A 22,513-nucleotide genomic window follows, 5' to 3' on the forward strand; every position below is an offset into this window, starting at 1 on the left:
ACAGATTCATCTCAGCTAAAAGTCTAGACCCTTAGATCAGGAACAGGACAGACATTTATAGGACATTTCATAACTTTCACAAATTCTTATGAAAAAATATTCCCCACAAGCTGCATTGAACTACTGTACCCAATTTATTATATATTTTAGTAGTCGGTCCATTTTATACCAACTCCGATTCCAACTCCACCAAAATGGACACAGACTCCACGACTCTGACTCCACGACTCTGACTCCACAGCCCTGCCTGCTAGTGGGGAATACAGACAGTACTGAACCTTATGGACTGGAGTATGGTCCTGAATTGTGGGATGATATGCATATTTTATTCTAAGAAGAGAACAACATAAGTAGGCCCTGACACTGACCGGGTCGTCTGGCACATCAATCAGCAGCTTATATTACATCTGATGTGGTGCTCAACCTTGTGAAATTGGTCCAATACAAGCAAAAGTGAATGAAAAAAAAAAACGGGCTCTCACCACTGATGTAAAATCATGTGATTTTTGGGGTTAGAAATTTTCTGTTGAGAAAAAAGATAGTAAACATGGAGAAACACTTGGTATTGACTTTTAGACAATCTTTTAGTTTACGTGTTCTATCTTTGTCTAATATTTAAATTTGTTTTGTGATCTGAAACATTTAAGTCTGACAAACATGCAAAAGAATAAGAAATCAGGAAGGGGGCAAACACTTTTTCACACCACTGTACAGTGATATACGACTGTAAATGTTTCCTATCCAAACCATGCCACTGATGTATAGGCGTTTTAGTGATCAGGGAAGGGTTTCGCTAGGTTGATACAGTATAACATATACGTAGTTTTTATGGATGTGATCTGCATCACATGTACGTTTTAGGCTTCCAGAAATTTAAGTAGTGAAGACTGTCCCAAATCATTGAGTATATAAGACCCGGAGTACCCTATTTAAAATTGGTATACGAGTGGCCAACCTGTGTCCAAGATGTGGGAAAAACGACGCTCATTTAATGCACGTGATGTGGGAGTATGTAAACATTGGGAACTATTGGAAGGGGGTATTTGACATAATAAAATCTTTGTTTGGAATCCATATACAGTTGGAACCTAAAATCTGCATACTTGGTCTGTTGGAGGAGGGGCTGGATTCGGATTCGCCTATAGCCATCTCTCGAGTACTATTTCAAACTAGAAAACTTTTAGCACTACACTGGATGGAAAAATCCCCCCCCAACGATAGAAGAAAAAATCCAAACTAAATAATGTCTTATGTATGGAAAGGGGGAACATATATTAAAAGAAACGTCCTTAAAACTTTTATAAAGCTATGGGAGCAGTCGTTAACTACTCCAGGGATTGCATCAGAAAGCCTTCTCAGAAACACTATGATAGACTGTCTGTACATCTCCTTGTCATGAACCTGTAAAATCTCCTAACTCATCTCAAGTCCATAACTTACACACCCAAAGTGTTACATCTTGGAAAACAAAAGGCTCATAAATAATTACATGTAAATGCTGTAATTATCTGTATGTTAATGCAATACACAAGCAGTCAGATGGTATTCATTTATATTTATATTCGTATATGTAATTTGTAGTAAGCGAATGATAATATAATAATACCTACGATGAACGCTATATGAACCGGTTTGTATTTGGTGGACTTATGTTTTTTTATTTGTGTCTTTCTTTCATTTAGTTTTGATTGGTCCCAAAAACAAATTAAAATGTGAATGTATCTTGATATCTTTCCCAATAAAAAATGATCGGATTGGAAAAAACAAAAGAAATTGAATTAGTGGGAGCAATAGACATAATTTACTATTAAAAAGCAAGCAGAGCTCCTATTAAGGACAGAAGCATTAGTTCCAGGAGGTCTAAATGACCATAACGATCTCAGTCTGTTTCTTCATGAATGTATTCTAATGCTGGTATTTTTTATAGGAATGAGCACACTTGGCTTTGTTTTTTGTTTTTTTTTAAGTATGTTATGTATCTATCTTTTTTTAATACTTTTGTAATTGAAGAAGCTTAGGTATTTGACCTATCTACAGTATACTCTATAGGCAGCACGGTGGCTCAGTGGTTAGCACTGTTACTTTGCAGCGCTGGGGTCCTGGGTTCAAATCCCACCAAGGACAACATCTGCAAGGAGTTTGTATGTTCTCCCCGTGTTTTCGTGGGTTTCCTCCGGGTTCTCCCTTTTCCTCCCACACTCCAAAGACCTACTGATAAGGAATCTAGATTGTGAGCCCCAATGGGGACAGTGATGATGATGTCTGTAAAGCATTGTGGAACTAATGGCGTTATATAAGTAAAATAAATACTATTAATAAATAAGGTCAATGACATTCGGTGCCCCCACCGATCAGCTTTTTGAGGCGGCCAGATGTAAACCCTTTGAATGAAGCTCTTGAGCACAGTGTAGCGGCCGCTGCCGAGTGCTGCAGCGCAGTATTCTTTTGCATTTAATCTGTGCTGCAGTAGTAGGCAGTGGCTGCTACACTGTGCTCAAAGCTGGGCTCAGCTGCTCCGTTCAAAGTGTTTACATCCAACTTCCTCAAGAGCAAAAAAAAACCCAAACAGCTGCTTGGTATGGGCAAGGGTATCGGACCGATCTTCAATTGATGACCTATGCTGTAGATAGATCATAAAATACCTATGCCCGGACAATCCCTTTAACAAGCTTTGGTATGCCATATTTAAAGCGGTAAGTGACTTGGCTTAGAGGAAGTGTGGTTCGCACATGAAATGGCTGTTAGCTGATATGTCTCTATTCCCTGATGTAATGTGAGACTACAATAAGGGGGGGAAAACGCTTGATTTTACATCAGTGGTGAGTGCCCCATATTCTCTTTTGGTGTGTGTGAGGCCTTTTCATGACCACTAATTGTACTTGGCATTTATGTTGGGCAGCTAGCCTTCATATGCAGCATGATCTGTTCCACTGAGTCTGCCATGAACCACGGAATAGAAAACACTCTATGGTATGGCCATTCAGTGTATAATGACTTGGTTCACATTTTTTTTAAAAGAAGACCTTTATCACTGTGCGGGTGACTATCAATATTAATGATTATCTTTTTACCACCCTTTTTATTAGGTTTCCAGTAACACTACCAATGTGGAAACATCCTTTACATGGAATGTTCATTTTGAATCTGGATCCAGGCACATTCCAGGTCCCTATGATGGTAATTTACAGAGGAATATGTTGTAGAGACTAAACGTATTGTGGATACAAGGTTATAATTGTTTTATGTATGCCTGTAATGCTCTAACTTATTGAATTATAAAAATAGATATTCGTTAGCAGTTTTTACATTTAAAGGGAATTTGTCACCAGGTTTTTGCTGCATAAACTAGGCAGCGATATGTCACTTACTAAGCTGCTTGCTGCAAAATCACAGTTTTATCAGCAGATTATCACTTGAGGGCTAGAAAAAAACCTACTGCAATGTAGTCCTCCATATTCATGAGTTCTATATAACACTGCTCCCATCACTGATTTCAGCTTTCTGCCTATGCACAGTGTACACACATCTGTCAATCAGTGTTGTGGGCAGGGATATACAAAGCTAAACATTTGGAGAACTGGTACCGTAGCTCTGCAGCAGAGAGAACAGCGATTTTTATCAAAAATGCAATAAGCAGCCCAGTAAGTGACACAAGTCTATAATCTGGGTTTGCCCTACATCATGCAGCTCTCATATTAGGGGAGCAAAAACTTGGTGACAAATTCCCTTTAAGATGAAGACTAAACGAAAGCCCATTTTGCACAAGGTAGATATTGGAACGCCACACTTTTTTTCATTGCTGGTAATGACCCAGTGTGAATTATAGTCCCCATCCATTTTCAGAATGAGGCATACATTCATTTACACCTCTCCAGATAACGCAGATCATTTCTGGACGTTTTTGTCAGAACAGACACTCATAGTGGCTCAGTGATTAGCGCTGTCTTTTTGGGCTCCTACGTTCAAATCTCACTAGGGACAACATCTGCAAGGAGTTTGTATGTTCTCCCCGTGTTTGCATGGGTTTCCTCCGGGTTCTCCGGTTTCCTCACACACTCCAAACACATACTGATAGGGAATCTATATTGTGAGCCCCAATGGGGACAGTGATGGTAATGTCTGTAAAGCGCTGTGGAATATGATGGTGCTGTATAAGCAAAGCATAATAAAGTAATTGATTTTTAACAGTAATGGAAGAGCATTTCTTTTCTGAACATTAATATTGTCTTATTCACTATTACAGCCATGCAAAATCGTCTCCCTGAGTGGACTGTGGGAACTCCAGGTTCAGACTGGGATTGGGAATTGTCACAGCACTCGGCAAACAAGTCTAATAAGGTCAGTATGCTTTGCGCAGTATCAACTTACTGATGTCGTGAATCCAATGTGTAAATTACAAAATATCTTTACATCACTTGCCTACTAACTGGTGAATTATCGTACATAGTATCTGTAAAATATCATTGTACTGTTTGGGATGTTTCTGTTTATACCAAGATGATAGATTTTTCAAATTTGCATCATATTTTATCTTCTTCGCGTTGATCTGTTCAGATGTTTTTTTTTTTTTTTTGTTTTTTTATTTATAATATACGTTCTTGATAATATATTCTGGTTACTGTTCAGGTGAAGACACCAACACAGAGTTCATCTGAAAAATTCCGTCCTTTTTTCCTAAGACCAAATCTAGGCATGTATGTAGCTGAGAACACTCCAGTACAGTTACGGGACTCTTCAGATTCACTGCAACAAAACTGTAAGAGCTTGATGCAATTCCATCTTTTTATCACAAATTTGTTTTCATTGTTGCAAAGTCTTTAGAATAAAAAGCAACTTTACAGATCGTCTTAATTAAAAATCTCTTTAGTATCTGGATGTCCTCTGCAGACCTATATGTTTCCAAGGTTACAGACTACAAACAATCCCTGTGTAGTCTGATTCTGCAGTCGTATTGCCAGCCATATGTCCATCTGCGAGCACCTGGGACTGGTGGGAGCATGATAGGAATATCCGCTACACAGAGTTTCTAGTCTGTTGTGAGAATAGTGGTCTATACAGGAACTTTTGACGCACAAATTAGGTTAAAATTTCTTAACACTATTTCTGTAGTTGCTTGATTTAAAAAAAAAAAAAAAAAAATTTAGATGTATTTTAACAATAAAGAGATTATTATACACAATGTTTGTTTGGAGAAGCTGGTGATCTCTTAATTCCTAAGGAGCATGTCTGATGAGTTTGTAAATGCACCAATCAACCACTAAATGAAAACCACTTGCCTCATATGGTGTACTATGAAGCTTCACAGCCATACGCTCAGCCAGGTGCTATAACTTGTGTATTCTGACACTTTTCTATCATGGTTAGCATTACCTTTTTCAGTAACTCTTCTATGGGATTGGACCACAGGGGTTAGTCTTTACTCCTCACATACATTTGGGAGCCCCCAAGCCTTGTCGCTGGTACCGGCATACTGGCAACAACCCAAAGACCTGCCATTCTGGAGGGGCTGTCCACTACTCTGACAATTTGGGTTCACTCTCTGCTCCTTCGGAGCCTTCAAGACATCCGGAGGAAGTCAGAGCTGCGTCTGCTCTCACATTTTCTGGATGTCCATTACATGTCCGTAGGAGAGGAGAGTGAAGCGACTGCTGATTTGCCACAAGGATCTCATGACATAACAATGTCACGCAAGCCCCGGGAGAGCCAATACGGACAACCGCTGGAATGGCACTGAAGGTGAGTATAGGTGTTATTATTTTACTGGGGTGAAACATAGGCACTTAGAAGGGGTTGTCCAAGTAGTGACAACCACTGTAATCACCATCGACCTTGTTAAAGCCATGTATCTTTTTTCTTGCTTCCAACACATCAAATTTAAAATTTTATCGAAACTCTCTTATCATTCACTGCTTAATATATCCCACCCCTTGACAGGGCGCCATTGTAACAAATCAGTTATTCACTTCCTATGTCAGTTGTTTTAAAGTTGTGGCTGATCCTGGTCTGTGTACTGTATCACTAAAATGTAGAAAATAAATGACTTGTTTTCTATACCGTTACACAAAGTACCCCAAGAAAGATTGTTTGGGAATTTGATTTGAGGATTATATTTTTGGGAGCCACAGAATGTTGTAGATACAGTACAGACCAAAAGTTTGGACACACCTCATTTAAAGATTTTTTTGTATTTTCATGACTATGAAAATTGTACATTCACCCTGAAGGCATCAAAACTATGAATTAACACATGTGGAATTATATACTTATCAAAAAAGTGTGAAGCAACTGAAAATATGTCTTATATTCTAGGTTCTTCAAAGTAGCCACCTTTTGCTTTTGATGACTGCTTTGCACACTCTTGGCATTCTCTTGATGAGCTTCAAGAGGTAGTCACCGGAAATGGACTTCCAACAATCTTGAAGGAGTTCCCAGAGATGCTTAGCACTTGTTGGCCCTTTTGCCTTCACTCTGCGGTCCAGCTCACCCCAAACCATCTCGATTGGGTTCAGGTCTGGTGACTGTGGAGGCCAGGTCATCTGGCGTAGCACCCCATCACTCTCTGTCCTGGTCAAATAGCCCTTACACAGCCTGGATGTGTGTTTGGGGTCATTGTCCTGTTGAAAAATAAATGATGGTCCAGCTAAACGCAAACCGGATGGAATAGCATGCCGCTGCAAGATGCTGTGGTAGCCATGCTGGTTCAGTATGCCTTCAATGTTGAATAAATCCCCAACAGTGTCACCAGCAAAGCACCATCACACCTCCTCCTCCATGCTTCACAGTGGGAACCAGGCATGTAGAGTCCATCCGTTCACCTTTTCTGCGTCGCACAAAGACACTGTGGTTGGAACCAAAGATCTCAAATTTGGACTCCTCAGACCAAAGCACAGATTTCCACTGGTCTAATGTCCATTCCTTGTGTTCTTTAGCCCAAACAAGTCTCTTCGCTTGTTGCCTGTCCTTAGCAGTGGTTTCCTAGCAGCCATTTTACCATGAAGGCCTGCTGCACAAAGTCTCCTCTTAACAGTTGTTGAAGAGATGTGTCTGCTGCTAGAACTCTGTGTGGCATTGACCTGGTCTCTAATCTGAGCTGCTGTTAACCTGAGATTTCTGAGGCTGGTGACTCGGATAAACTTATCCTCAGAAGCAGAGGTGACTCTTGGTCTTCCTTAACTGGGGCGGACCTCATGTGAGCCAGTTTCTTTGTAGCGCTTGATGGTTTTTGCAACTGTACTTGGGGACACTTTCAAAGTTTTCCCAATTTTTTGGACTGACTGACCTTCATTTCTTAAAGTAATGATGGCCACTCGTTTTTCTTTACTTAGCTGCTTTTTTCTTGCCATAATACAAATTCTAACAGTCTATTCAGTAGGACTATCAGCTGTGTATGCACCAGACTTCTGCACAACACAACTGATGGTCCCAACCCCATTTATATGGCAAGAAATCCCACTTATTAAACCTGACAGGGCACACCTGTGAAGTGAAAACCATTTCCGGTGACTACCTCTTGAAGCTCATGAAGAGAATGCCAAGAGTGTGCAAAGCAGTCATCAAAGCAAAAGGTGGCTACTTTGAAGAACCTAGAATATAAGACATATTTTCAGTTGTTTCACACTTTTTTGTTAAGTATATAATTCCACATGTGTTAATTCATAGTTTTGATGCCTTCAGTGTGAATGTACAATTTTCATAGTCATGAAAATACAGAAAAATCTTTAAATGAGAAGGTGTGTCCAAACTTTTGGTCTGTACTATATATTCATGAAAAGGTTGCCTACAGTTTTATATACTTACAAAATATCCAAATGCACATGTTATATGTAAAATAAAGGAGTTCTCCACTACTATGATATTGATGACCTATCAATAAAATAGGTCGCCAATATCCGATTAGTAGTGGTCTGACACCTGGGACCCTCACTGATCAGTTGATACGAGCTCTGGTAGTGGACAATTCTAAACAGTGTACGGAGTGAACCACCAGCGCCCCCTACATTGTTTGGTGGCCACTCTCATGTACTGCAGCTTAGCTCCTATTCATGTGACAGGACATCAATACCATAGTAGAAAACCCATTTAATAATGTATAATTTTATTTTTTTATTCACTTAGATATTGTGAAATCCACTAAAGTACAGTCCAGTCTTATAAAGGATTTGACAGATGTCTCTGTACCAGATGATGAGGTGGATGATGCTGCCTACAACACCCCTAAAGTGCTAATGCCCAGTACTTTCTCATTAAGAAACAGCAGAAATATTGTGTCTCAAGAAATACTGTCAAGCAAATGGGCAGTGTATCAGAGCATTTCTCCTGAAAGTGCACAAAATGTAGACAAAGGGGACAGTGATTTCTATCCACAAAGTGTATTCAGAAGCCAGGATAGAACGGACGAAATACCGAATAATGATATGACGCCAACTGCTTCACCTTGCCTTGCCCCCTTAAAGGGTAGACTTGGCTACAATAATCATAGCGATAATGGATCAGGGGGTGAGGTTATCACTCAAATCCATACCCTATCTGATCGTTTCCAGCCTCTTGTAGAGAAGAAGTGTCTACATTCACACAACACAGGAGATGAACAGGTATGGATCCATAAAGTAGCAACACTTGGCATTCTCATTGCTTATTAGGGCTACTTCACACATACGTTTTTTGGGTACATGTGCTTTTCATTACTCTCACAGATCATGGACCTATTACAATGATTGTGTCTTTACACATATTCATTTTTTTTTTTTTTATTTTATGCGGACCATTTGTCAGCTGAAAAAAAAAAAAGAGAACTTCTTTGATCTGTCCATAAAAAATGACATCTGTGAGCTTTCTGTATTTTACTGTTTAATTGATAAGAGAAGCCCAAAATTTTTTTATGCAACAAATTAAAAAAAAACAAACAAAAAAAAAAAACAACACGAATCAAAAGTGAATCCAGCACACTGAGAACGTTTTTCATGTATCAGAAAAATATTAACATGCAAAACTGGCCTTAAGGAGAATAAAAACATTGGTTCAATGATACTTGCTGTGTATGTGTGTGTGTGGATAGATAGAGAGAGATGTATATGTGCTTCTTACTAAAATAGAATATCATCAAAAAGTTAATTTATTTCAGCTCTTCAATACAAAAAGTGAAACTCATATATTATATACAGTAGAGTCATTACAAACAGAGTGATCTATTTCACGTGTTTATTTCTGTTAATGTTGATGATTATGGCTTGCAGCCAATGAAAACACAAAAGTCATTATCTCAGTAAATTGGAATACTTTATAACAGCTTGAAAAATGTTTTTAAAATCCAAAATGTTGGCCTACTGAAATGTATGTTCAGTAAATGCACTCAATACTTGGTCGGGGCTCCTTTTGCATCAATTACTGCTTCAATGCGGCGTGGCATGGAGGCGATCAGCCTGTGGCACTGCGGAGGTGTTATGGAAGCCCAGGTTGCTTTGATAGCAGCCTTCAGCTCGTCTGCATTGTTGGGTTGGGTGTCTCTCATCTTTTTTTTGACAATACCACAAAGATTCTCTATGGGGTTAAGGTCGGATGAGTTTGCTGGCCAATCAAGCACAGTGATACTGTTGTTTTTAAACCAGGTATTGGTACTTTTGGCAGTGTGGACAGGTGCCAAGTCCTGCTGGAGAATGACCTTTCCTTCTCCAAAAAGCTTGTCGGCACAGGGAAGCATGAAGTGCTCTAAAATTTCCTGGTAGACGGCTGCGCTGACTTTGGTCTTGATAAAACAGTGGACCTACACCAGCAGATGACATGGCTCCCCAAACCATCACTGATTGTGGAAACTTCACACTAGACCTCAAGCAGCTTGGATTGTGTGCCTCTCCACTCTTCCTCCAGACTCTGGGACCTTGACTTCCAAATGAAAATTGGAACTCTGGGATCCTGTGGAGTGTGTCAATGACTGCCTTCTGGACATCTGTCAAATCAGCAGTCTTCTCCATGATTGTGGAGCCTACTGAAACAGACTAAGGGACCTTTTTAAACACGTAGGAAGCCTTTGCAGGTGTTTTTTGTTAATTATTCTGATTTACTGAGATAATGACTTTTGTGTTTTCATTGGTTGTAAGCCATAATCATCAACATTAACAGAAATAAACACTTGAAATAGATCGCTCTGTTTGTAATGACTTTATATAATATGAGTTTCGCTTTCTGTATTGAAGAACTGAAATAAATTAACTTTTTGATGATATTCTAATTTTGTGATCGAGACAGTCGATCTCTGAATGTGTCACAGCTGTTTAACAGCCGTGACACTTGCAGCTGCGGCAACAATAAAAGTAATCCCGAGCACTCCGAAATACTCGGCGAGCACCCGAGCGTGCTCGCCGGAAAGGGTTAATGAAAAATACTCGATCATCACTATATGCCACCACTTGACAGGTGCCATTATCACAATAAATTAAATAGTACTTTAATCTGTCAGTGGTTTTATTGTTATGGCTGTTGGGTGTATTTATATGTATATTGATGGGTAATACTAGTCTTGTATGTTTCATTGTAATAGCTGCTTTTCATATGCAACAATTGATTAATGTGTGGGTGTTATTTCTATCTATCCTGATCATCTATCCCATTTTATTAACCCTAGATTATGCTGACCGGTGAACTCGGCTTTCCATGTAAGCAGATTGTTCTGTCTTCATCAGTCCCTAAAAGAGAAATACATATTCCAGCTTTATTCAAGTCCCCGGCACATTATAAGCAGGTCTTCAGTGCGTGCCTTGCAGGTGGGAAAGGGTTGTCTCATATATTTTTCAGAACTGAGTAGAAGCTGAATGTGTGTGTGTGTGTGTGTGTGTGTGTATACACATACATACACACACACACACACACACACACACACACACACACACACACACACACACACACACACACACACACACAGTACAGACCAAAAGTTTGGACACACCTTCTCATTTAAAGATTTTTCTGTGTTTTCAGGACTATGAAAATTGTACATTCACACTGAAGGCATCAAAACTATGAATTAACACATGTGGAGTTATATACTTAACAAAAAAGTGTGAAACAATTAAAAATATGTCTTATATTCTAGGTTCTTCAAAGTAGCCACCTTTTGCTTTGATGACTGCTTTGCACACTCTTGGCATTCTCTTGATGAGCTTCAAGAAGTAGTCACCGGAAATGGTTTTCACTTCACAGGTGTGCCCTGTCAGGTGTAATAAGTGGGATTTCTTGCCTTATAAACGGGGTTGGGACCATCAGTTGTGTTGTGCAGAAGTCTGGTGGATACACAGCTGATAGTCCCACTGAATCGACTGTTAGCTGCTTTTTTCTTGCCATAATACAAATTCTAAGTAAAGAAAAACGAGTGGCCATCATTACTTTAAGAAATGAAGGTCAGTCAATGCGAAAAATTGGGAAAACTTTGAAAGTGTCCCCAAGTGCAGTTGCAAAAACCATCAAGCGCTACAAAGAAACTGGCTCACATGAGGACCCCCCCAGGAAAGGAAGTCCAAGAGTCACCCCTGCTTCTGAGGATAAGTTTATCCGAGTCACCAGCCTCAGAAATCGCAGGTTAACAGCATCTCAGATTAGAGACCAGGTCAATGGCACACAGAGTTCTAGCAGCAGACACATCTCTTCAACAACTGTTAAGAGGAGACTTTGTGCAGCAGGCCTTCATGGTAAAATAGCTGCTAGGAAACCACTGCTAAGGACAGGCAACAAGCAGAAGAGACTTGTTTGGGCTAAAGAACACAAGGAATGGACATTAGACCAGTAGAAATCTGTGCTTTGGTCTGATGAGTCCAAATTTGAGATCTTTGGTTCCAACCACCGTGTCTTTGTGCGACGCAGAAAAGGTGAACGGATGGACTCTACATGCCTGGTTCCCACCGTGAAGCATGGAGGAGGAGGTGTGATGGTGTGGGGGTGCTTTGCTGGTGACACTTTTGGGGATTTATTCAAAATTGAAGGCATACTGAACCAGCATGGCTACCACAGCATCTTGCAGCTGCATGCTATTCCATCCGGTTTGCGTTTAGTTGGACCATCATTTATTTTTCAACAGGACAATGATCCCAAACACACCTCCAGGCTGTGTAAGGGCTATTTGACCAAAAAGGGGAGTGATGGGGTGCTACGCCAGATGACCTGGCCTCCACAGTCACCAGACCTGAACCCAATCGAGATGGTTTGGGGTGAGCTGGACCGCAGAGTGAAGGCAAAAGGGCCAACAAGTGCTAAGCATCTCTGGGAACTCCTTCAAGATTGTTGGAAGACCATTTCCAGTGACTACCTCTTGAAGCTCATCAAGAGAATGCCAAGAGTGTGCAAAGCAGTCATCAAAGCAAAAGGTGGCTACTTTGAAGAACCTAGAATATAAGACATATTTTCAGTTGTTTCACTCTTTTTTGTTAAGTATATAATTCCACATGTGTTAATTCATAGTTTTGATGCCTTCAGTGTGAATGTACAATTTTCATAGTCATGAAAATACAGAAATTTCTTTAAATGAGAAGGTGTGTCCAAAATTTTGGTCTGTACTGTGTGTGTGTGTGTGTGTGTGTGTGTGTGTGTGTGTGTGTGTGTGTGTATATATACGGGTAAATTAGGCACACGTGCAATGTCCTTCTGGTATTTTCTCAATACAGCAGTTTATTATCTTATCATAAACCGCATATCACACAGTCCTCCTTAGTATATCACCGGCATGTTTACACACTTCACATCCCGAAGTCTCTCAAGTAGCAAACAGGCCCAGTTGGCCCAAGTTACAGCCTTCAGCAAGGTAACACTATAGCAATGTCTATATAAGTGTCCATATAACAAAGTGTATTACCTTTGCCGGGTTTAGTTGCTGCAGTCCATTTAATCCGCCTTTAAGGCTTTCCCAGGTGGGGGTCTCTAGCGGTCTTCCCGTCTAAGGCTACTGGAATGTTTCACTCACACACATCCAGTCTGCACCTTTCCGGACTCTTCACCAAGCCGCTGCCTTCCAAGGCCACTGGCATCTACACAAGATCCAGGCTCGACCTTTCAGGCTGCCAGTCTTCACGGTATCACGGTGTCCCACACACACTGGAACAGGCCTCACGCCCAACACACCGAACACACCTGTCTCCCATCAAGCAGGGTTTATATATCCATCCCGTGCACACAGACACAGACAGGACCTTTCTGATGTCAGTCATGTGATCAGACAGACATTCTGTGCGCGCAGGACCTGTGCTATGTCACAGTCATGTGACCAGTCACCTGAGGAGGAAGGTACATGGTCAGGTAAAACACATCCTGGACCATTACCGTAATGCCAGCAAGTCGCTACATTACAATATATATATCTCTCATTAAGTCGTGTTAAGAATATTCTTATTATTACAGAACATTAAGCTCTTCCATGAGGGAAACACTATAAATATGTCCATTAAACTTTTTGAATATGTTTTTCATATTTTTAAGATCTCTACTTGCTGTCATACAGCAAGGTGTTTCATAGTTACATCCAGTGGACTTGCCCAGATCATGTGATGTAGTCTCTACAATTTATGGTGGTCCCCCTACAATGTTTCAGGGTCCCCCACAGTACCTCCACGCTGTATGAGGATCCCTCTTTGCTTATGATGCCCCCACTGTCACACCACAAATTTATATTAAGATAAAAAACATCATATACTCAACTAATCCAGAATCCTGATGAGGGCCTTGCAGGTGACGGAGTGGCCAAGGCGCTGGTGCACGCACAGGACGTCAAAGTCCCGGCACAATGACGTAATCTCGCTGCTCCAGGAATCTGACCTCTTGTTTGTGCGCCAGCGCCTCGGTCACTCCATCACCCTGTCGTTCTATAGACCGCAGGCATAAAGTGGCCTGCGGACTACAGAAAGAGCGGTAGTGCAAGAAGAGCATGTCTCCCTGCTCTACCGCACAGCTTAACTGCGCATGCCGATACAGCTGACAGGGTAGTGGTGACTCTGGGTGGCCCCTCAGTGCGGGGCCCGGAGCAACCGCCCCCACTGCTGCCAATCAGTGGTAGAGGTGGGGTTGTATGGTAGTGTGGGCGGGGTTATACAGAGCTCAAGAATATGCTTTACTACCTGGCAGTAGATTACTAGTCCTCTAATAATAATCTCCTGCTGAGAAAACTGTGATTTTTATCAAATCAGCAAGCAGCCCAGTAAGTGATACATTACTGGAATCATTGTCTCTGTCTCTACATTATGCTGCTTTCAGATTTGGTGCTAAAAACCTGGTGACAGATTTCCTTTAAGTGCAATGTAGAAAGTTTTTTTCCTCTTTGAACATTTGTAGTACCCCATTGTGACCTGCAGGTGTCGCTCTTACATTTGAAGCGTTTTGTGTCACCATTGTTGCAGATGATAAGTTATGAAATATCTCATTCATTTAGCAAATGTCACTATAACACATTTCCTCTTTCTGTGCAGAGCATTTAAATATAATAATGTACGAGCTGTCACAGAGACTGCACAAGGCCTTCTCCAAAGTTGATATGTCTTTCTATACTTCAAGTGGAGACGAGACACATGGGAAAGATAATGCTTCTCCCTTTTGCCTTCATCAGCAACGAGCTAAGCTTGTAATGGTCCGAAAAGAAGGCCCCAACAAGGTTAATTTTTCCTCTCCATGTACTATACATTTAGATTAGGTGATGGAGTTAGTCTACAAACAAATATTAATTAAATACATAACAAATTCACAATTGTATTAAAAGATTTATACTGGGTATGGACACTGTTACTGTACTTGCTATGGCGGCCTTTTTCATTAATGTTTGGTCAGTGTGTTTCTTTTTTACCATAAGTGATCTTTTTTTAATGAAAAAATAAATAATTGCAAAGCTTCTCCTATACATTACAATGTTAATCACCGACAGCACACAGATTACACACAGATGCCATCCATGTGCTGTCTGTGATTTTCATTGATCCATAGACTTATATGGGTGTTTTTGACCCAAGGCTTGGATCAAAAAAGTCCCTGTGATTTTTTTTTTTTTGTGGACAGAAGGGGTGGTGTCCGCAGAAAAAACACAGACATCTGAAGAGCTCCACAGATTATTATGGGTACATGTTCTGTCCATGAAAAACAAAGATCACGTAAGTGAAAATGGACGTTTGAATGAGGTCTAAACAAAAGCGTTTTCATTACCCTTAAAGGGAATCTGCCGCCAGGTTTTTGCTGCACTATTTGAGAGCAGCATAATGTAAAGGCAGAGACCCTGATCACTGGGATGTGTCACTTACTGAGCTGCTTGCTGTCATTTTGATAAAATCACGGTTTTATCTTCTGCAGATCTAGCAGTTATCTTAATGTGGAGGCTCTATAACGCTGCCCACACCTTTGATTGGCAGGTCTCTGCCCATGTGAAGTGTACACAGAAAGCTGCCAATCAGTGGTGGGGGCGGGGTTATACAGAGCTTATGAATATGGAGGACTACCTGGCAGCAGGGTTACTGGTCCTCTAGTGATAATCTCCTGCGGATAAAACAGTGATTTTTAGCAAAACTACACTAAGTAACCCAGTAAGCGACACATCACCAGAATCAGTTTCTCCACTATGTTGCTCTCAGATTATATGGCAAAAACCTGGTGACCGTTTCCCTTTAAGAGTTTATTCACACGTAGCAGTAGTCTTTAGCATCTAAAAACATATGCAACCTCAACTCCCATCCGAATATGCATGTTCTTTGTAGACAAGTTTGTGAGAAACTGCTTCACTTGTTTTCTTGTGTTTCTAATTATTTCATTGGTAAAATTTGCATTTCAAGGAAGAAAATTTCACATATGATTTCTGTCACACATTTCTGTCTATAATAGGGGCGCTTCTTTTTTGCTTGTGATGCTCCTAAAGCCAGACAATGTAAATTCTTTAAATGGCTGGATGACGTAAAAGGGACACATAAAGAGAGGGCCAAACCTGAATCCAGAGTGGTCATGGCGGATATGAAGAGTCTGTCCAGTTATGTCAGATGTCAGAATATAAACTTGTATGAGGAGAGCCAGCTCATTATTCGGTATGTGCTAACTATTGTACACATTATCCACTATTTGGGCTTTAGAACTATTAACGCTTATAGATAAAAAAATAATATTGTAAAATATTTTAAGACCTATACTTTTAGACTTGTATAAACATATATTATTTAACTTCTAGCATATAGGAGGGTTACAGTGATCTTTTTATTTTTTAGACCTTTGTTAATTGTTTAACAAATTCCTCCTATAGAACATATGGTACAACCCAGCATAGTATCTAACCAGTTATGTTTATGGTGTTTATAATAATGCGTCCTCTCATGTATAACATTTATATCACCAATTTTAAATATTTTCTAAACTGTGCGGATAACAGTCAGCGCATTCATGTATACTCTGTACCCAATCTACATAAAAATGGCGCCGTAAACAAGCTTAGATTTTGGTGTTATAAGATATGCAAATCATTTAAAATAATTCTAATACATTTCAAGATTGACAGATTTCAATACATCGCAAATATGCCACATGTGTTTTTTTTTTTTTTTCTTTTAAAGGGGGTGATGCGTAACCCATTTTGTGTATAAACCTTTGTGTTTATGCTATGGACAGTGTGACTCTGATACTCTGTAGCTTTCCTACCTCCCTAAACTTTCCCAGAACCGCTTAATAGCAAGAGCTTTTCCCTTTTGTAGTTTTTCACTGGCTGTGGAGTGAACCAGAGAAAAATTCGAGCAGTCAAGATCCAACCTCAAGATCCACTTTAAAGTGTTCCCTCAGTTATAAAGAAAAAAGATTAGGAGCTGCACTAAAATCATTTTTCTAATTCACTTTCATTAGTGATTTTACACTTTTAAGGGCTGTTCTCATCTATCCTTTTCAGGAGTGCATCACTGCCCAGCCTTACCTGTGCAGCAATGGTCTAGCGATGGGGCTGCAGAGAAGTGGCCAGGAATAGGAGTTGCAGGCTCCAGAAATCCCACTCGATCTCACTGCAGTGCTTACAAGCTTACTGTTCAGAAGTTTGTAAGCACAGCACATTTGGCAACCATGACTAGAACACAGAGGTGGTGAAAAATGGTAAAGAATACAATTTGATTAAAATTGAGCTAATGGTAGAACAAGGGCAATTTGCTAAATTGCTTATTTTTTACAAGCACTGTGCAAACATACCCATATAAGAAGACTGAAATAACCCTTTAATAGCAGCACAGATCGACCATAGTCTGTGCTGTCTCCAAGGTAACATTGTACACTCGCATTACATTCTATGGTACTAAAATAGTTATTGTTTAGCAACTATAGGTGCACATTAGCATATTAAAAATTGGCAGAACATATTTCATATTTGTATTAGGCACTGAAGTTACTGTTCTACTTATTACTTAAAGCGGTTGTCTAGTAAGAACAAGATATCACCTATCCGCTGGTTAGATAACTTGTGGATTGCTTTGGATCCAACCACTAGGACCCACATCGATCTGCAGAACAAAGAACATTTATTCACGTTAGAATGGAGCTGCAGTGCAAATGCTTGACCACCATCGCATTCATTCCCTTTCGGGTTGCTGAGTACTGTGCTTGGCGTTTTCCAGCAGTAAAATAAGGAATGAATAGCATAGTGGTTGTTTGCTCTACTAGCTGCGCCAATTTGTACCGGGAATAAAGATTCCCCAATTTGCCAACTGGTGGTAGTCTCAGCAGTCAGACACCCATCGATCAGCAAGTTATCACCTATTTTGATGTTCTCAGATGGAAGTGGCCAATGAACTTAGAGTGTCATGACCAGGTTGCTACAGAGAGACTGGAAGAGTCATGGAAAGGCAGAGAAGTGGCTTCATTGTGAACAGTGCCCTTCTGAACCGGATGATGAATGCCACACAACTTCAGGCACATTTAAGGGAGATGAGAGACACCCAAGTGTCATGTCAGACCATGCGAAACCGTTTACATCAGCGTGGTCTGTGTGCTAGATGACCTGCAAGGGCACCTGACCACACGGCCAGGCCATGCATCATCTACGCTGGACCATGGATCAGTGGGCCTCAGTGCTATTCACTGATGAAAGTCGATTCACGCATAACTAATGATGTCAGAGACGTCAAGGAAAGCGCTATGCATCAGCCACTGTCAGCAGACGAGCCTTTGGTGGTGGTGGTGGTAGTGTGGACAGGTGTGTCTAGTCAATACAGAACTGCCCTACACTTTGTGAATGGTATAGTGACAAGCCCCTACTACTTGAATAACATCACTAATCCGATCATTGTGCCTCTGCATGAACAACACAGGCTTAATTTCATCTTCATGGATGACAATGCTCCAGCTCATCGAGGTCGCATCATTAGGGATCGGCTGCTGGAGACTGGGTTACCTCAAATAGAGTGGCCTGCACTTTCTCCAGATCTGAATCCCATAGAAAATCTATGGGATCAGCTGAGTCGCTGTGTAGAGGCTCTTAACTCTGTACCCCAGAACCTCAATGAGCTGAGGACCGCCCTTCAGGAAGAGTGGGATGCCATGCCTCAGACAATAACTCGACTTGTGAACAACATGAGACGTCCTTGTCAAGCTATAATTGATGCTCAAGGCCACATGACAAGTTATTGAGACATTGACATTTTTCGGGGTATTTCCACCACTGTTGGCTGTTGTTTAACCCTCCGTCACATACAATATCTGTTCTAACGAGTTCACATACAATGTGAAATATCCTCACACTTTGTGCTATACATTCATAAAGCAAGCTAAATAAACAATTGTGATGAATAAAAACATAAAATACCAACCTTATTGAGTGTGATGTGTTCACATACAATGAGCCGGAGAGATTAGCGCAGTTATATCTGTCCTCCTGAAGCTCCGCAATCCAACTGTGGTATGAGGTTTCACAGAGCTGCTAGAGACAGGAGACTACCTGGAGGGAGGGGATTTCCTCACAATCTGGTGAGGAAGGAGAAATGAAAGTAAAAGAGATGTGCCTGTCAGGCCTATTGTATGTGACGGAGGGTTAAAGAAACTGTTTCAGATGAGGAAATCAGATGAGGAAATCACCAATGCATGCTTCTACTTAAATGCTCTGCTTTCATGCTAAAATATCACTGTAGCATGAACTTTTTTAAAATACATGCTTACCTTCAGGGGTGGATTAAGAGTAGCAAGGGCCCCGGGCAGTTTATAAAGCGTGGGAACACACACACACACACACACACACACACACACACACACACACACACACACACACACACACACACACACGGAAACACACACACACACGATTCCCTTTGATAGATCATGTGATCTATGCACAGCGGGAGGCCGCACGTAGCCGCCATCTATACACAGCGGGAGGCCTCATGTAGCCACCATCTATGCACAGCGGGAGGCCGCACGTAGCCGCCATCTATACACAGCGGGAGGCTGCACGTAGCCACCATCTATACACAGCGGGAGGCTGCACGTAGCCACCATCTATACACAGCGGGAGGCCGCACGTAGCCACCATCTATACACAGCGGGAGGCCGCACGTAGCCACCATCTATACACAGCGGGAGGCCGCACGTAGCCACCATCTATACACAGCGGGAGGCCGCACGTAGCCACCATCTATACACAGCGGGAGGCCGCACGTAGCCACATCTATACACAGCGGGAGGCCGCACGTAGCCATCTACAGTACAGACCAAAAGTTTGGACACACCTCATTTAAAAATTTTTCTGTATTTTCATGACTTGAAAATTGTACATTCACACTGAAGGCATCAAAACTATGAATTAACACATGTGGAATTATATACTTAACAAAAAAGTGTGAAACAACTGAAAATATGTCTTATATTCTAGGTTCTTCAAAGTAGCCACCTTTTGCTTTGATGACTGCTTTGCCACCATCTATACACAGCGGGAGGCCGCACGGCCCCATCTATACACAGCGGGAGGCCGCACGGCGCCCCCCAGATACAGCGGGAGGAGGCACTGCGTCCCCCAGATACAGCGGGAGACCATACGCAGTCACGCACATACACAAACAAACATATACATACACACAAACACATTTGAAACACAAAAATACATATAAACAGACATCACACAATGATATCTGCACACACAAACACACTGTGACACACAAACACACACACACACACGTCACTCACCATCCCCCGGCTCCACTCCAGTCGTCCAGCTCCTCTCCGGTGGTAAGCAGCAGTGCAGGGCGCACACTGCGTGACGTCATGCTAGCAGTTACGGCCGCGCACAGGGCTGTGTCTCCTAGCTGTGACGCGGCCGGGCCAGCACACAGGGAAGTTAACAGGTGCAGTGCTGGCCCGTCTGAATAAGAAGCAAGGGCCCTGCGCAGCGGCTGGGGGAGCGGTCCGGGGGCCCCCCGCCTCTGCCTGCCGGTGTGTGCCACGTCGGCGCCGCACAGATTATAATGAGGGCAATCTGGCCATGGGTCCCCCCGGAGCCTCGCGCCCCGAGTGGTAGCCAAGATTGCCCTCATTATAATCCGCCTATGCGTACCGTTAAATTTTTCAATAAAATAATATATATATATTTTTTTTATTTGTTTCTTCTCTGAAGAAACTGGCTCAACTGGATAGTGACTTTTTTATTTTTTTTATTTGTTATGTTAATCCAATTTAAGTTGCTCTGTTCTTTCTTCATTACAGCTAAAATGAATCGTGGAAAAGATAGGAAAATTATAAATTAAATATGAATATAACTTTACATCATATTTTTTAAAACCAATTACATTTGGTCCTAAATATCTCTAAATATTTTTCTGCATATTGTTTTACAGAAAAATATCGACCTTTCCAAAAAGGCAGTATGGTAAATTTACTAAATTTGCCAGTGTTGATTCGGAATTTGGTGGTGAATCGAAAACAAAACTGTATCTGAAGTTGAATAGAAAGGATCATTCGTCTGCTTACAGCAAAGGTAATGAAAAATGTGGCTGTGCAACTGCCGTAAAAAGGCGAAAAGGATTGAAATATCACATTTATTATTTTATAGTGGTACGTACAACATAAAGAGACAATTGTTCGTACTAGACGACATAGCTTTCCTTAGATTGTAAAAGAGGAGACATACATTTGTAGTTGACAAAACCCAAGATAAAACAAAATATCATATTTTTCGGACTAAAAGACGCACTGGACCATAAGATGTACCTAGGTTTTAGAGGAGGAAAATAGAAAAAAATTTTTTTAGTAAAAAATGTGGTCATGATGCACTGTTAAGGGGGAGGGAGTCTGCTGCTGACACTGTTATCTGGGTAATGTCCTCCAATTCTGTTAATATCACCCATCCTGGTATATATGGCCCCTCCCTGTTATACGTGGCCCCCATCCTCGTATGCATGGCACCCCTCATCCTGGTATGCATGGCCCCACTCATCCTGCTTCCTGGTATGCATGGCCCCCCTCATCCCTCATCCTGGTATGTATGGCATCCTTCATCCCTCATCCTGGTATGTATGGCACCCCTCATCCCTCTTCCTGGTATGTATGGCACCCTTCATTTCTCCTGGTATGCATGGTAAACCTCTTCCTGGTATGTATGGCCCCCCTCATTCCTCTTTGTGGTATGCATGGCACCCCTCTTCCTGCTATTCTTGGCTTCCTCCATCCTGGTATGATTGGCACCCCCTGATCCCGATCACGCTGCACACAAAAAATAAAGAATTCTACTCACCTCCTCTCTGCACCTGCGCTGCGTCCTGCTCTGCTGCCGACACTGATCTCACTGTGTGAGCCGCGCATGGCATCACTGCCATGCTTCCTCACACTGTGAGGTAATTTGCTGGGATAGTCAATGCTCCTCACACGGGGACTCTTCTTAGTAGCGTGCACACTGTACCAGCAGCGCGGCTCCTGATGCTACTCTGTGGTCTCGTGTGCCTGCTATTAAAGAGCATGAATATTCACTACTCCCCACGCCCATGGGAGTGGGTTGTAGTGAGTATTCATGGTCTTTAATAGTGAGCACACATGACAGCAGAGCCGCAGCTGCGAGTACAGTGTGCGCGCTATTGAGGAAAATGAATGCTCATTGCTCCCCACGCCAATGGGTGTGGGGAGCAGTGAATATTCATTTTCTTTAGCAGCGGGCACAGTGTAGGCTGCAGCAGGTGGCTCCTGCCTCCTGTGCCTGCTCCTCCACCTCTGCCGCTCCCCCACAGCCACGATATATATATATATATTTTGGACTATAAGATGCACCCCCCACTTTCCTTCAAAATTTTGGAGGAAAAAGGTGTCTTTATAGTCTGAAAAATACGGTAAGCAAATCCCCTGCAGTAAATAAATTAAACAGCAATAGTGCATGAAAATAATATAGGGTACTTGGTTAACATAATTTTGATGGAAAAAAACATCCCACCATGTCAAGGTGACCCTATTTGGGATGGTCCTAACCTCTAGTAGTAAAACCTTGTCATCTGTCAAGTGACGTAAAATGTGAATAAGGGCTGAGAAGGACTGAGACCCGGCTAATGGACACCCAGCCATGGGGAACTACATG

General features: G+C 41.6%; 1 protein-coding gene across 4 annotated transcripts in view; it reads left to right on the forward strand.

Moving 5' to 3' along the window:
- Positions 1-22,513, forward strand: part of ZGRF1 (zinc finger GRF-type containing 1) — a 140,123-nt gene that overhangs the window by 58,645 nt on the left and 58,965 nt on the right. For all 4 annotated transcript variants that reach the window (XM_073640577.1, XM_073640567.1, XM_073640549.1 and 1 more), the window contains 8 exons: positions 3,087-3,177; positions 4,244-4,338; positions 4,627-4,756; positions 8,116-8,591; positions 10,619-10,757; positions 14,439-14,620; positions 15,832-16,028; positions 20,790-20,929. In XM_073640577.1, the coding sequence (XP_073496678.1) occupies positions 3,087-3,177; positions 4,244-4,338; positions 4,627-4,756; positions 8,116-8,591; positions 10,619-10,757; positions 14,439-14,620; positions 15,832-16,028; positions 20,790-20,929 (1,450 nt within the window). The remainder of the gene's footprint in view (positions 1-3,086; positions 3,178-4,243; positions 4,339-4,626; positions 4,757-8,115; positions 8,592-10,618; positions 10,758-14,438; positions 14,621-15,831; positions 16,029-20,789; positions 20,930-22,513) is intronic.

Source organism: Phyllobates terribilis, unplaced genomic scaffold (assembly GCF_046119375.1).
Source record: "Phyllobates terribilis strain yellow unplaced genomic scaffold, ASM4611937v1 Scaffold_1__5_contigs__length_1240528914, whole genome shotgun sequence".
In the NCBI taxonomy this organism is placed as follows: Eukaryota; Metazoa; Chordata; class Amphibia; order Anura; family Dendrobatidae; genus Phyllobates; species Phyllobates terribilis.